At 33.6% G+C, this 16,182-nt stretch overlaps 2 protein-coding genes across 9 annotated transcripts; both read right to left on the bottom strand.

The window, feature by feature from the left end:
* Positions 1 to 4,936: 4,936 nt before the first annotated feature.
* LOC7453836 (uncharacterized) lies at positions 4,937 to 9,579 on the bottom strand. 7 transcript variants are annotated; one of them, XM_024586100.2, is made up of 10 exons: positions 9,280 to 9,566; positions 8,516 to 8,564; positions 8,350 to 8,419; positions 7,981 to 8,106; positions 7,757 to 7,862; positions 7,253 to 7,435; positions 6,464 to 6,626; positions 5,636 to 5,969; positions 5,417 to 5,473; positions 4,937 to 5,288 (listed from the first exon to the last, which is right to left on the bottom strand). In XM_024586100.2, the coding sequence occupies exons 4-10, from the start codon at positions 8,068 to 8,070 to the stop codon at positions 5,223 to 5,225; spliced, it is 999 nt and encodes a 332-aa protein (XP_024441868.1). In that variant the 5' UTR covers positions 8,071 to 8,106; positions 8,350 to 8,419; positions 8,516 to 8,564; positions 9,280 to 9,566; the 3' UTR covers positions 4,937 to 5,222. The 7 variants fall into 7 exon arrangements, with proteins under 7 accessions (XP_024441868.1, XP_024441867.1, XP_024441869.1 ...); XM_024586099.2 differs by having other exon boundaries at positions 8,516 to 8,587; XM_024586101.2 differs by lacking the exon at positions 8,350 to 8,419 and having other exon boundaries at positions 6,464 to 6,545; positions 8,516 to 8,587; positions 9,280 to 9,579.
* Positions 9,580 to 10,484: 905 nt separating this feature from the next.
* LOC7453837 (ubiquinol oxidase 2, mitochondrial) lies at positions 10,485 to 13,239 on the bottom strand. Of its 2 annotated transcripts, XR_002978244.2 has the most exons (5): positions 12,721 to 13,239; positions 12,250 to 12,378; positions 11,128 to 11,616; positions 10,896 to 11,010; positions 10,485 to 10,855 (listed from the first exon to the last, which is right to left on the bottom strand). XR_002978244.2 is itself a non-coding variant. In XM_024587025.2 (4 exons), exons 1-4 carry the CDS (start codon positions 13,096 to 13,098, stop codon positions 10,951 to 10,953), a joined length of 1,056 nt encoding a protein of 351 aa, XP_024442793.1. In that variant the 5' UTR covers positions 13,099 to 13,239; the 3' UTR covers positions 10,485 to 10,950. The 2 variants fall into 2 exon arrangements, 1 of the variants encoding a protein (XP_024442793.1); XM_024587025.2 differs by having other exon boundaries at positions 10,485 to 11,010.
* Positions 13,240 to 16,182: the final 2,943 nt, after the last annotated feature.

Raw genomic sequence — 16,182 nt, forward strand, 5'->3', positions numbered from 1 at the left:
TTCAATCACCTGATGAGCTTCTTATGTGGACTGCCACGACTAAAATACAATGTAATTCGACTTGGATACCACCTCCGGTAAGGATGTTAAAGTGAAATATGGATGGTTCTTCAAATGGCAAAACTAGAACCATTTAGCATTGGTGGCTTTTTAAGAGATCACGAAGGAAATGTTTTATGTGTTTTCTTTTGTTCTACATGTATTAAAGAATCAAATGTGACTGAGGTTTTGACAATTTAAAAAGCTTTTCAAGTGTATTGATTGATTGTTCCTATACACTTACTAAAGCTCGATTGTGGAGTTTGATTCATATAATGCCATTACATGGATCAAGAGCCACAATATCACGAGACCATGACGCTTATAAGATGAATTCTATGACATTTCAAATTCTTATAGTATCCTCTGTTTTGTGAACTTTACACATAATTTTAGAGAAAGAAATCATGTCGTAGATCATTTGGCAAAGCAAGGAGTCCCCAGAGAAACAGATTTAGTTGCATGGTTTTAGTTTTTATTAATCTCAAAGTTTGGTTTATGTTAGTCATTTGCAAGACTTGCTTTACTGTAATTAAGTTGATTTTGGTGTCGTATGTGTACCTGCACTTTGAATTTTTTCTGAACAAGTAATTATAAATGAGCTTTGGAATAAAACTCAATCTAACTCAATTGGGAGTCAACTGCATGGATTTGTTTGCTTCAATATACATGAAACATTCTGCTGCAAAAAGAAAAGGGGAAAAATACAGTAGCGGGACAACATTTTTCGCCAGCCTTAATCATCTTCAGGTTTCAAAGTTACCCTGATGAAGTAGATGCACCATGCAGCCAAACAACCAGTGAAACTTTTCCAGGCTTAATATTGTAAGCGCCTTGCGTTAGGATTCTTCTTCTGATTGAGCGTCCAAGGATGATTGAGATTCTCATCAACTGACAACATAATGGAACACAATTTGTCAAAAAGAGACGGAATAAGAAGATAAAGGGAAGAAATGAAGATTTACCATCGATTTTTGGCTGTGAATGATCAAGCAGAGTACCAAAATCTGGTTTGGAATTTGGCGCTGGAGGATCAGGCAATATAGTAGAGCGTGGATTGAGATTTGGCTTTAGAGGATCAGGCAATATAGTAGAGCCTGGATTGAGATTTGGCCATGGAAGCTGGTAAGTATACCAGAAGTCAGATATTCTGTTCAAATTATGAAAGAACATGAACTGCGCATCTCAAAATAAAAGAAAAGAAAAAAGCTAGTCATCATCATCTAATTCCAACAATGGAAATTGAATTACCTAGAAAGAATGGAAGCGCAAGACAAAACTGATTGTTTTTTTTTTTTCAAAGAGCTACAGAAACAAGTCAATTGAAAGGACATTACATACATACCTTCAGAAGCATTCCTTGAAACAGAATCCTGAGAGCTCTTTCTTCTTCTTTCTCTGCGCTCTGCCAATGTCCTCCTACAACTCCTCTTTTCACCATCAAACTCTGACACTACATGAAACCTACACAGATAACAAGCTAAGCCCACTTCTAATCTCATCAACAAGCCCATCCGGCAATTACCATTCCAAGCAAACTGTCACTCTACATCAGATTTTGTAAAGACAAGACAACTGAAGAAAATCCCAAAAATCCAGGAATAGTTACTATAGGCTAAAACAAATCAGCCTATAGTAACTATTCCTGGATTTTTGGGATCTGACGGTGTAATGAAATGGTCTCTTGTTAAATACAGATAATTCATAGTTTAATCTAATTTATACTATGTTTAGTAAAAAATTCTCCATCTTTAACTTTTTTACCAATTAACTTTGCAGTTTGATCATCTTCATCATCATCATCATCATTAATAATAAAGATGGAAAAAGCATTGGTTCACTGGATTGAAGTGGAAGCTCACCAGTAAATAAAATAGGTATGTTAGGTTTTGCAGAGCAAACTGACACAGCCGAACCTAGGCATTAAGGAAGTAAAGCACATATAAGACAAAATTATCAGAAAAAATGCCTCAACAACAAGAGCCTTAATCCGTGTTTTATTACTGAATTTCATTCTCTACGATGGTCTGCCTCTTGAAAGAGGATTACAACCCCCTTTTATAGGTCAGAAATTGGCTCTTACAAGGAAGGAAAAATTAGAATCCTCGATTAAGTTGGAAAAATAACACAAAATCCAAAATTAAGTTGAAAATCCAAAAATAAAACAGAAAATAACAAAACTAATGAAACATGTTTCAAGCTTAATTTGAGGGCCTTCCAAACCTCGACCGATTACAGTGATCCAACCCCTATATAACTGGATTTGTAAAACCTTCTAGCTGAATCTGAGCACGATACAATAATCAAATAAAAATTATGAATTATTTCATCAAAGAAGTCATTTGACGTGATCAGGCTTCACTTGTCCTAGTTGATATATATATATATATATATATATCCTAGGTTTTCTACATGGTTAAATTATAAAATATTTGCAATTAACTGTTCAGAACCTTTGAAATCCTCTACATCAAAATCAAAGTGAGCAACCACGGTTTTCTTTATCATCAATGAGCAAAATATTGAATTCCATCCAGAAGTGCAGTTTTAAGCTACGAATTACATGATTTAACATAAAGGGAATTATACAAACGCATTCTGGAGAGCAGGCCTTTTGATCATTCGACTGACCAAGACCAAAGAATCACATTAGAAAATAATGAGAACAATGTCCTACATACTAATAACTCAGATATCTGCATCTCTACTTGTGCATGTGTTCCACTTGTATATATCTTTAATTCCTTATCCTGAACTCTAACCAAGACCTTCACATTTCCATACCTAATGAAGTTTTTTTTATTAAAAAAACAAACATTTTCCCACATACTATCAGGCATCATCACTATGACTAGACTTCTTTTCATCATATTCAAGAAATGGGAAATGATGATCGTGTCGAAAATAAAATTAAACTAAGATTTCTTTCATCCAGATGCATTCGGATTTCCAGATTGAGTCGACACAATTATTTTCGTAGTTAGAATAGATTTCTTATTCAGTTCATTTTCTTATTTGTTAGGCATATAAATAGGCTTGTAGTTAGAGTTATAAGAAGTATAGTATAGCAGAGAAAATTGAAGAGAACCATTTAATAAAGTATACATTCCTCTTAATTTCTTCTTATTCTTTAGTTTTGCAAATTAGCATTAGTATCTAGAATAAGTTTATGCACTAATCTTCTTTCAACAAGTGGTATCAGAGTCAAGATTGATTATTTGTGGCTAAATTTGATTGTATGTAATGGCCAACTCAAATCTCTCCCTTCAAGATCTTCATTTGACGAAGGACAATTATAAGATATGAAGTGTCCGTGCAAAAGCTTAGTTAGTAGCTCAAGATGTAAGAGAGATAGTTAAAACAGGTTTTAATGGACCTGTTGAAGGAGATATGTTGACACCCGCCTAAAAAGAGGTTGTGCAGAAAGCACGAAAAAAAATCAACAAGCACTAACAATGATTCATCATTGTTTGGATGACATCTCTTTTCCAAAGGTGTCAAGAGCAACCACAGCTAAGAAAGCATGGGATATTCTGCCAGGGACAAACCACGAAACTAAGAAAATAAAATAGGTTCGCCTTTAGAAACTAAAGGGAGAATTTAAGGCATTGTGAATGCATGAATCTGAATCAATTTCAGGTTACATTGGTAGAGTGCTGGCAATTTACAATCAAATGATTACATGCGGTGATGATTTGAAAGAAATATGTGTAGTGGAAAAGATCCTAAGATCAATGCCTAAAAGGTTCAACTCTGTAGTAATCTCGATAGAGGAATCTTAAGATTAGGAGAATATGACCATTAAGTTAACCATGAGAACCCTACAAGCCCATGAAGATAGAGATAGTGAGAACTAAAGAGATACAAGTGCACAGGCACTAATTTTTCTCTAAAAGAGAAACATGATATTCCAGGACCCCATCAAGGGTGCAACGGCCGTGGACAAGACAAATGAAGAGGAGGCTGAGGTAGCCTCAACAGATCATATCTAATAGACCGGATAAAGTACTAGATCCTCAATAGTAGCAATTCGAGATCCAAGTTTGACAAATAAAAAATTAAATTTTATAATTATCAAAAAAAAAATATCACTATACCGAGGATTGCTAGAATCAAACCGAAGAGGTTGAAGAGAATGTCAATCTTGCAGTAAAAAAGTAATAAAACCACCCTGTGAAAACATGTGGTATCTTAACAATAAAATCAAAAACCACGTGTAGAGATAAAAACAAGTTCATGGAGCTTGATAAATCAATTATAAATAATGTCATTTTTGTATATCATTAAAAGATTTGCATCAAAAGAAAAGGTGCAATACTGATTCAAATTCAAATGAAAGATGATACTCATCAATTTATTAATAATGTTTATAACTATAAAAAAAATAATATATTGAGTTTGGAATAATTATAAAGGTCATAAAATTAAGATGAAACATTGTGGCTTGACATTATTTGATTCCCATGGAACGCTTATTGCTAAAGTAACCATGGCAAAAAAACAGCTCCTTTCTGCGTCGATTCTCTACCCAGAAAAAGTGTCTGAGAAACTTTCATGCGGGTGTCATAAACATGGTCCTTTAGAGATAGGGTTGTTTGAATTCGTAGTAAGGGTGCGGGAGGAAAGGGTTTACTTTAAGGTGTTGAGGATTCAGGAGCCCAAGCACCCTTCACATGCACTTGTAGCAAAGTCTTATGACAAATATTCTACTGTATAACAGGTTAAAAAGGGATCAAAGCTAGCTTCCAATATCCTTTAATTTCTGTTCAAAAACGTATTGCAAATTCTACCCACAACACCCTATACTACCTGCAATGCAGTGCGGGCAAGAATGCTAACAACCCCTGATAGATAATAAGTTAATTTTATTAAATGCACACTTCAAGTTCTCAATTCATAAATAAAAATTTTCTGGATGTAAAAATATATTAATAATGTCTGTACATTTTTTTATTACATTAAAATTATTTTTTTATTTGGCCCGAGGCAAACCGCGGATCAGTTTCTAGTAGAAGGATAAAATATAGCAGGACGCTTATTGATGCCTGCCTTAATCTGCTTTAAGGTTTCAAATTCACCCTAGTGCACTAGATCCCTCTAGAAAGTCAAGAAAATTAGGGAAACTTCTCGAGTTCAAACTAAGATCTAGCTAAATATAAACTAGGGCTAAAACTGTGAGGGCTTCACTTAAGATTCTTCTTCTGATTGAGAGCTTGCAGCAGGAAAGGTATCGACAAAGAACTCCTCGACTGATGCAAATAACAAAAAAGTTAAATAAATAATCTGGAGATAGAGTGATGCAAATAACAAAAACGTTATATAAAATATCTGGAGATAGAGTGAGTCTAAAACATGAATGAAAGAACTGGCAATTTACCATTGTCATTTTGCTCTGAAGGATCAAGCAATCCGGTAGAACTGGAACCTGAATACGCTGTTCAGCATATGAAAGAATAGCATGAATTAAGCAACTCAGCGAAAAAAAGGGGTTTTTTTATCATATTATGTAATCAAGTCTAATGCAGTTTTTGCTTAATTGCTGTTGTTGAGTTTCCTTGAGTCAGTTAATGATTTGATAGATGAAACAGTGAATTACCTGGAAATAATTTAGAATGACACACACACACACACACCATAGATTATAACCTAGCAGAGCAGCACCACGAAGAGCTTCAGAATATAATGTGTTTGTCTCACCTTCTACCAAGTTATTGAAGCTAGCATTACCAGGTCCAAGTGGCACCTGTCTTACACTTTGCAAATGAGATAACTCAGCAAATTCAACAGCTGATGGGGCCACACTCTCTTGTATCTCTCTTGGAATGAAAGGAAAATGATCATGGGATGTAACTGATACAGGACTTGGAATCTCTGGCTTCATAAAAGGATGGTTAGGTTCTATATCTGCTGCGTTATTGTCCATTGCCATCCTTCAATAAACAGCAGAGCAGTAAGATCACAACAGCATAAACCAAGTATTTATATTATTCCTAATATATCGCTTGATAATTTGTATGACCTCTAAACTTTTCAGTTCAATCTAATTTATCAATAATTTGTATATCTACAAACACATTTATGTTTGTCAACTCTGTTTCTGTTTTGTTACTTGTGCGACAAGATTCACCAAGTTCCAGGCAAATCAACAGTCACAACATAATGCATGGATGATAATGAAAATTTCTATGGAAGAAGCATATTTCAAAATCAATGCAGATTTATACTGTTGAGAGTATATATCTATAACGATAGCATTTAGAGCACACTGAATAATAAGCACAAGTGCAAAGGTATCATTCATGAAACATCCACATGGCAACTTCCTATGATATCACCAGTGTAATTGTATGAATTACAAGCCACATGAGCATTAAACGTTAAGAAGAGAAAAGACAAGAAATCAAGACTGAGAAGGAAGTCTCACCACATCCCATAATTCATCTGAGTTGAGAGGAAACTGCCACATTCTGGGTTTTCATATACCGGGTCATAGTTGGAAATGGTGCCTGTGGAATCATTCTGGGAATTACTAGTTGATGGAATTGGATGCTGCTGCGGGAGGGTATATACCTTATGTAAATGGTTAACTGTGCTACAGAAAAGGAGCAAAAAGCTCTAATTCAGAAAAAATATCATGATAAAATAGCAATAAGGATTTTTACTTGCTGGAAATAACTGGCATGATGAATAACAGCTTGAGAATAATTCAGACAACCTAGCGAAATTGTATATGTTTTGTGCTTGGATGTGGTTTTTTATCTTGAAGAAAGTTTTGGATTGTGTTTTATGTGCCTGATAAGAGATTCAAAGTGTCTAACTCTTACGCGCTCCTTTGGCCACCTCTTTGTAATGTACATGACTATAGAAATATCATACTATCAATACCATGGTTATTCCTTTCACTCAAAAGATTTCTTCAGAATTGTCTGTGCAATTAACAATGATCCCCTTGCATACCAGTGCAAAAAAGGAAGACAGCGGAGGTGCTACCTAGCTAGGGGGTAAAGGTTGATTTCAGGGCATCAGACACCCAGCTCCAATCTTCCATTCAAGATAATAAAATTAGCCTTTACAAATAAAGGCAGTAGAGAAAAATGTTGAGAGCATATTTTTTCTATCAGTATATTTTTTTCAAATTTATTCAAATGCTAACTTGTATTCTTTAACTTTATTATGCTTTTGATACAATATAATATTTATGCCATAAACTTACCTGGCATGTGCTGAATGCCTTCCTGCATGGGAGCCAAGGGAGCCTCTAGAGGTGCAGCGTAACTCAGCAAATTGTGGTGATTCTCAAGTAATTCATTGAACTGAGCAATTTGTTTCTTCAAAACTAACTTTGTGTAATAGGCCTTAAAAAATCCTGCGTTTTCTTGCTCCAATCTATTCCATACTAGGGAAAAAAGAATGTTGGAGCTATTATATATAAAAAAAATATTATATTAATACGAACCATGGATTCATGCGCACTTAATCCCAAAGATAAGCACCGGATAAAGATAGCATGGAACAAAAGAATAGGGGAAAAGGAAAAGATTATCGTTAGCAACACTGGATCACAATGATATAATATCAGCCCAGGCACTCCAATGATAGAAGCACCATTGCACTAACATCTCATTCTTTTTGTCCATTTATCGAGTGATGACAACCAAGCACCACTGTATGTAGAAGAGCAAGTAAGAAGACTTGTAGTGAGGAATGAGTGATTTACCTATGCTTGTAAAGCCAGGCTGAATTCTAGCTTGTTCTAAGAGTGTCTTAACCACTTCATCTTTATTCATATAAAGTTGAAGACACCTTTCGATCAAATCTTGGACCTACACAGCCAATTATATAAAAACAAAGCAAAAACATAGAATGATTTATCTCAATTGCAATCTATAAATCAACAAAACCATACACTGATGCAGATGAGCATCAAATGTCTTCTCTTACAATTTTAATTTCTCTACAGAGAGAAGCTGTTCTGCTGTTTCTTGCAATGGACACTGAACCAGTACCCACACCAGGAGCCCCAGGTGTCATATTTTGTTGGTTTCTTAGTCTTGCTTCAGCCGGATCCTGTGAAAGTTTATTTCAATTAGTGATCCAAACCAATAGGAAATAAAATAGGTTTAATAGCGCTCAATTATCTTCACTTGGCACAGCAATGCAAGCAATCTGGGAGGGGGTTTTCAATAATTGGAAATGCCTATTACTTATCTAGCATTGTCTGTAGTTTGATTAGAACAAAATTTTCAACAGAAATAAAAAATGTTCATCGTGGCCAATAACTCCATGCATATAACCAGCCCAGATTCTTACTGGTAATTCAATATCAGTGTTCCACAACAGAGATGAGCTGTGACAGCACTCAAAGCTGGTTTGCTACTAACTACAACATTAATACCATATGACATAAGACTTGAAATAATTGACTGATTACTTTAAGAAAACAGACAAAGAAAGTACGAGTTGATGAAGTCAATACCTTTTCAAACTTCATTTTTACTCAATAATAGCAAGGATCTCTCTTGATGCTGTAAAGGAAATGTATGGTTACCTGAATTTGATAATATAAATTAGAAATTATATATATATATATATAAAGAAAAATGATTCTTCGAATTCTACACAATTATATGTTTTGTGCCTGAAATAAATAAGATTAGATCAAAACAAGGAGATTTTTTTCGTGAACTTGATAAATAACCAAAATTCAAAACAAGGATTAGAACAAAAAAATCACCTGGAATGAAACAAGATTCGATTTTTTTCTTTCTTGCATTTTCTTTAGCAACCAAACAAAGCCAGTTCCAGATAATGGCAAGAGATTCAAAATTAAGATTATCAAACAGTAATTTAAGCCATAATCACATTTAATTAATGATAATGAAAATAACAATTAAAGGAAGTTGAAGTTTCATTCTGTCATCTTCTAAGCAATCAAACACATCCAATCCAACAAAAAACAGCAAAAAGATTCAAACTTTGAGTAACCAAAATTTAAATTCCTCACAGAATATTTTTTATTTCCTTTTCTTATTCACTTCATAAACAACCAAATGAAGAACTCAATCAAATCAACAACTCATTGAAGTTCATAATCCCAATTTTGTAAGCAACCAAACACACCCAGCTCCCAAAAAAAAAAGTTTTAAACTTTAAATCACCCCAGATTACAAAAACTTGAGAATTGCCAACAAATCACAAAAAATAAAGCCCTTGAAATGTTTATGATCACAAATATCTTACCTTCACTGGTATTGAAAGAGGGTTAGTGGCCAATGTTGGCCAGCCACTACAAATAAGGAGTGAGAGTGTTTCAGTTCTAGCTTTCTACGTCTCTCTAAAGGGTGCACCTGAAAGTTGGTCACTATCTAAATAAAGAAAGAAGCGACATTTTCTGGGCTTGTTTGCGAAATTCTTGGGCTTTCTTAGCCCAAAAACTTTTCTACTCTAAATTTTCTTACCATCCAAACATGACAGAAGTTATCTATCAGTCCCTGATATTTTGAGATTGCAATTAAATTGTTATATGTGAACAGTATATATTTATCTCGTCATGAGATAATAACCGGCGATCATTCATATATAATCATTGACGAAAACGAGCGTGCTAGTGCTCAACTTTATAAAATTCAACGAATGTAATTTTATAAATAATTTTGATAAAAGGTTTCAAATATTTTAGTAACTAGGTTTCCATCTTTCACTAGATTCTTGGATTCATATCCCCAACATGTTAGAGAAATTGAAATCCAACATAACTAGTTTTCTATTTTGATTTGGATGCATATCTGGTAATTTGCTAACACACCGTTTGTTTTTGTATTTTAAAAATATTTTAGAAAAAAATTAGATTATTTTTATTTTTATTTTTTAATGTTTTCTAATTTGAAGTTCTAATATCAAAAATAATTATTTTTTAAAAATTAAATTATTTTAATATATTTTAAAATGAAAACAGTTACTAGAATAGGAAACATTTCTTCCATACAGGGATTAGATTAGCACAATTAATAGTTACAGAACCACTTTTGACTTTCCTTAAACAGATGCCATGGCCATTTGGGCATGTTCATGGGCTGGTTCAGGCCCTCTATTTTGTCAAGCTCCAAATGGGCCAAGACTGAAACATTTCTTGAAAATAGGTTCAAGGCTCAGCCCATAAACATGTGGTGGTGCTATAATAATCTGATCATTAATAATCATCATGATTATGACACATGCCTAATAGGAAGGGAAAGCAGGCCAAGATGGCGGCCTGAAGGCAGTCGTACGTAATGCCTGATGGTGGCGTAGCAGCTAACTCGTGCAGCAGACGCGTTAGTAGTTTTATTTATTTATTTATTTATAAAAATATCACTTTGCTACTATAACTAAATAAATATGAATAATTCATGAATAAGCCCATGTAGCAAAACTATAGAAAAATTGATTTAAAGGACAAGGGAGTCTAGCAAAAAAATATATATATATATATAAAAAGTTCCTAAAACATGGCTGAATGTTTTTTCGAAGGATCTAAAAAACAGTGAAAATACAGATATGTCTCTAAATAATTATAGAACGACAAATTAACCAGACCGCTACAATACAGTAAATCAAGAAATGTGTGCAGTGGTTTTCCCACTGTAATAAGCATCTTATCATTAATAATCATCACTCGCCGCCATTGTTGCCTGAACGTTAAGGGTCACGGTCATGATGACAAGTACCAACCACCGGCCGATGGTGATATCCAATACTAATCAGCCACTATGATTGGTGGCCGGGGCCCCACAATTCTAATCAACCACCTCGCCGTTCCACCAATGACCATAAATTGCTATTTAAATTTCATAGCATGATATAACGTGGCACCATACCACAATAGTTAAAAAGTTTCAGCCTGTCTCCTGGCAGCAGCCGCAAGTAGGCATTTTAGTGATAACCAATAGGAGCAGGAGCTTCTTTTAGTTCACGTCCTTGATAGTGTATGTCCTGCAATTGATTCAAGAACAACGGATAAGAATTTGGAAAGAAGAGCTGTCTTAAATGAAGATAAGGGTTCAAGAATGGCGAATTTGAACAATTTCAATCAGATTCTTAATTAATTACCGAAGCAAAATGATTCACATCGCGGTGATGGGCCTCATCAGCTCTCACAACCAGAACAACATCGCGGAGGGTGGCGTTAGGAGGCAACCGCCAGTAATCAACAGCAATGGCAGGAGCAGGAACATTCTCAATGTTGCCTTTGTCCAACTCCTTCAGGAACTCGGTGTAGGAATGGATAGCTTCTTCCTCGAGGTACCCCACCATGCGATGAGCGAATTTGGGGGAGATAATGTAGCCAAGGAAGTAAGCATTCAAGAAAACACCTTGGACAGTAATCACCAGAGCGCGCTCATACCACCTGGGCTTTGCCACCTCCATGAATGTCATGAGATGCATACGCTCGTTTTCAGCCTCGTCAAGTAATGTTTTGATCCATCCTCCACTGTGCTCAAATCGCCTCAATGACTTGCAGTGTAGCAGCATGCCTCCTACCATTCCTGGCACTGCTGCCACAGTTTCTAGCATCATTGCACGGCAGCCATACCTCCTCTGTTACATGCACAAATAAGACCAAGTTTTTAATACATCGGCATTAATTCAAATTTTGAATGTAAATCTAACAATCTTTTGTAGGTAGCAAGATTCACAGAGTTGTTTTTCCTAGCAAAAGATAGGAGAACTTAGAAATTTGATTCCTGATATTTAAGAACTGATCATCAAATTTATGACCCATTTGCAATATGTTTCATGGATGATCATTCGGCAGGAAATCAACAAAACCATCTTTCCTGAGCTACAATTTTGGTAATTATTCATAAAAGAATACTTTCCCAGATCATTTTTCATTTTCCCTGAACTCTTCCACAAGTAATTTTCATTTCACAGATAAACGCCAATCAATTGGCCTCTGATACTATATTTCACACAACAACAGAGGGCTAGCATTCTGTATTACCTTAAAAACCAAAACAGAAGTCAAGCTTATGGCCCAATAGCAATATTTTCATGGATGATCGTTCAGTTTCGTTAACAAAAAACAATCTTGATAATTTGGTATAAAGGTATTTGAACAGACACAACTTAATGAATCTAAAGAGTCAGAATTTGCAAACTCTTTAATTAAATTGATCAAAAAGAACAAAAGAAAACAAGCGTAAAGTGAAGAAATTGAACTAATCATACCTGAAAGAACAGATCAGTGGGCAATCTCAAAGCCTTGACAATCCAAAAAGCCATTTTGTCCAAAACGGTGGCTGGGACATGATGTTTCTTCAGGTCAATTGATAAATCAGCAGAATACGTCTCCCATGGCTTCAATTTCATAGAAAAAACCATAAGTACAAGATCAATCTTCAAATCCCAAAATGAAAAGAAAACATGCACTGAATTCCACAAGATTTTTTATGCATATCTAGTCCAGTACTGATCCTCGCCTCACAGACTTGAAAAAGAGAGCAGATCTTCAACCTGCTCTCCTATAACACCCTAACAAGAATAAAAAGTTTCCAAATAAACGAAGAAGAAAACTTTTTTACCAAGAAAGCAACTTTGATTCAAGAAACCAAAACCATACATAAAAAAAGAAGGAAATAACCCATAAATCTTTATCAATATAAAAACCACAAAAATATTTAAAGAAATTAACAATCTTACCCTAAAACAATTCCACTTCCATTCAGCCCCATCTTCTTTAGTAACCCTACTAGGAGGAACACCCCAGTAACTAGCAATCTCCTTCTTCTCCTCTTTATCACCACCTTCCGCAACCGGTTGGGTTTGCTTCATCTCCACCTTCTGTTGATCCTTCTCGCCGAAACTCATAGTACTTCCATGCCTCACACCAAAAACCGAACCACGAACCCAAAATTCACCAATATTCTTACGCACAACATCCCCATGAAACCCCACCGCTTTGGCTGTGACTGCCTCTTTGGCTATTATGCCACGAGAGATGGCTGTTGAGAAAGAACGTGAAACCAACATCATGGAACTCGCCAACTTGACGCCTCCGCCACGGCTTGCCATCATCATCTTGATGATCAGGAATGCCACAAGATGGGAAGTTTTCTTTCTTCTTTTTTTTTCCTTGTCGGTTTCTTTGGTTAGAATTTAGAAAGTTTGCAGAGATATAAAAGAGAGATTTAGAGGACGTTTTGGTATTTTTGTTTCGACTTTCTTTTGGTGAGGTTTAAGGAAGGTTTATATATAAATTATAGAGTGTGGGTGTAAGTTTTTTATTAGAACTATAGACACGGTTTCCTATGGATTTTATAATAAAATTATATATTTATCCTCGAATGGAGAAAAAAAAAGCTTTGATGATGGGTGCTTTGTTCTTTTTTATTATCTATTAGTTATTAAAATATTATCTAGCGATGTTTAAGTTTTTTTTTTGTTTTTTTATACATTAAAAATACTATTTTACTTTTGAAGCCAAAAATATTTAGAGTTGTTGAGCAAAAGATTGTTTTGATTTTTTATAAATTTTTAAACAATAAAAATACTTTTTTTTCTTCCAGTATTAAAATGTTACTGGGCTGTTGGACAAGGATTTTTTTAGTTTTTTCATTATTCATGTACAATAAAAATATGGTTTTGGCCTTAGATAAGACAAAAAATAAGGTTAACATTTGGGGTATTTTTGTATTTTCACATCGGTTTTTAGGGTAATTACCAGGGTCATCGGGGGTGTTTTGGTATTTTAAAGTTATATTTTTAATTTTTAAATAAAAAAAGTAATAACGCGTGCTCAGCATGAGCCAATAAGTGGGTGACGTCCTTGTCATTCAGGTGGCGTGTATGTGACGCCACCTAGTGGCCAAACCTGATTTTCTGTTGTCTTTTTTATGCATCATCATGCCTTCTTCCAAGTGATATGGCGCACGATGGCGTATGGTGATCGGATTGTTTCCGAATGTCTTTTTTTTTCCTTCTTCTCTCTTTCCTGCCATGTATAGTGCACAATTGTCCTTCTTTTCTTATTTTTCAATTTTAGTCCTCATTCTTTTAGTTTCTTATTTCTTTTATAGAAGTTTTTTTTTTAATTTAGTCATTCAATTACAATTTTTCATATGTTTTGTTTTCCATTTCATTCCTTATTCTTTTGATTTTTAATTTTTTTTCTTGGTCCTTTTATTAATGTTTTTTTTTTTTGCTTTCAATTTCATCATTCAATCAAAGTTTTTGTTGTTTTATTTTTTATAATTTGATCTTCATTCTTCTAATTTTTTTTTCTTTTGTTAAAGCTATTTTTCAATTAAATTTAACCCTCCAATTAAAAATTTTTGTTTGCCCTCTGATTAATTTTTTTATTTTCACCCTTATTTTTCTTAAATCCATTTATGTGATTGATTTTTTTTCTTGGTTTCATCTTTTGATATTTGATTTGTTAGGTATTCGGCTTTGTACGATCTTGTCTTTATGTATTAGTTTTTTAAAATATTAGTCTTGTGATTTTCTTTGATTTTTTTTTTGTATGAGCTTATTCTGATCTCATGACGTAGGTTGCAGGTTTTGCATTTCTTTTTATAATATAAGTTTTTTAAAAAATTGTCTTGTTCATGTTTGGGTTTTCAAGATATTTTTTTAATTCATCTATATATTTTTTGTTTTATACAAATAAAATTTATTTTTTAAAATAAAAATAATATTTTATATATATTCAGCATTACGTGATATCTTTTAAAAAAACAAGTTGAAGTGCAAAACACGAACTTAAAAAGTCCATGAGATATGGATATGAGTAAACTAAATTTCTAGTTAAGATGATTGTCTTGTGGAAAAATAGTAGTCATGGATGAATTTTGAACAAATGATAAATTATTCTTTGTTTTAATAGCTAAGGTGGTTTTGGATCGTTTTCTTATATTAACTAAGTGTACAAAATGACTCAATCGAATTTATTAGCTATTGGTCAGCTCTTAGCTATCAAGATTCAAACCTCAAGTATAAGAGATTCAAGATTTATATTATTTTGTTCTTGATGATAATACAAAAGGAAAAAAAAAGAGTAACCAAGCTTATTATATTTTTCAAGAAATTATTTGATTTAGTATCCAAATGATATTTTTTAATCAATCTATTTCTATCAAGAAAATTATATAGTTTTTAAACTCGATCCGGACCGACTCGAGACAATTTTTTAGTCACAAGTCAACTCAATTTTTTTTATTTTAAAAAAAATGAAAATGCATCACTTTAGGAAAAAAAAATTAGAGAAAAAAAAATCAACAAGTTTTAACTAGGTTTTTTTCAGGTTAATCGGGTTGCGGGCAATTCAGATTTTTGATATGTCATACTTGATCAATTCTCTGATTATTTTTGTTGAAATTCATTTCGGTCTAGATTTTAAATTACTCGAGTTACAGGTCAACTCACCGGTTTTAAAATAATGAAAAATTAACCTTAATAATTTGATTTAAAAAGAAAAATAATAACCGAGGAATTTGCTCGAACGAATTAATCAGAACACCACTAAAGATATTTAGCATGAATTAGTCTTTTAATTAATCTTTCGACTCGTTTTATATATATTTTCTGCTTCAAGACTGACTTTCTGAAATTGAATGTGGTCGCCGTGTTGGAATTGTTTTTTTATTAGAGAACGTGTCCAAGATTTTTTGTTGTTTTCCTTTTTGCCGATTCTGCCCTTTCAACTTTTTCCAAAAATATGGGGAGTCAGTAAGAAAGAAAAGTCGTATGAAAGCGACTCCCGGCAACTTGCGCAGTAGCCTGACAACTTTGAAGCCTTCTGTGGTCACAGTCCAAGCCAGAATAGTCAACACGGTTGGAGGATCCATCCGGGTCATCAGATTATAGAGTTAATTTGTGAATTATCATATGATTTTTTATGTTAATTTATATTAATTATTTTTATTAAAATAACATGGTTTACTTTTTAAAATCTTATTTGGTGTTGTACAAATGAATTTAATTGGATCAACTAAATTAATAAAAACTTAAATAAATTAATTAGATTTTATGTCGTGAATCTACTTTTTAATTAAACTTAAAAATTAGTTTTTGATTAGGTTAGAGACTGTGAGTTTTTTTTTTGTCAATTCGCTAGCTATATTTAACAATTATAATTCAAATTATACTTTTTATTATTTTAGA

Source organism: Populus trichocarpa, chromosome 15, assembly GCF_000002775.5.
Source record: "Populus trichocarpa isolate Nisqually-1 chromosome 15, P.trichocarpa_v4.1, whole genome shotgun sequence".
NCBI classification, from domain to species: domain Eukaryota; kingdom Viridiplantae; phylum Streptophyta; class Magnoliopsida; order Malpighiales; family Salicaceae; genus Populus; species Populus trichocarpa.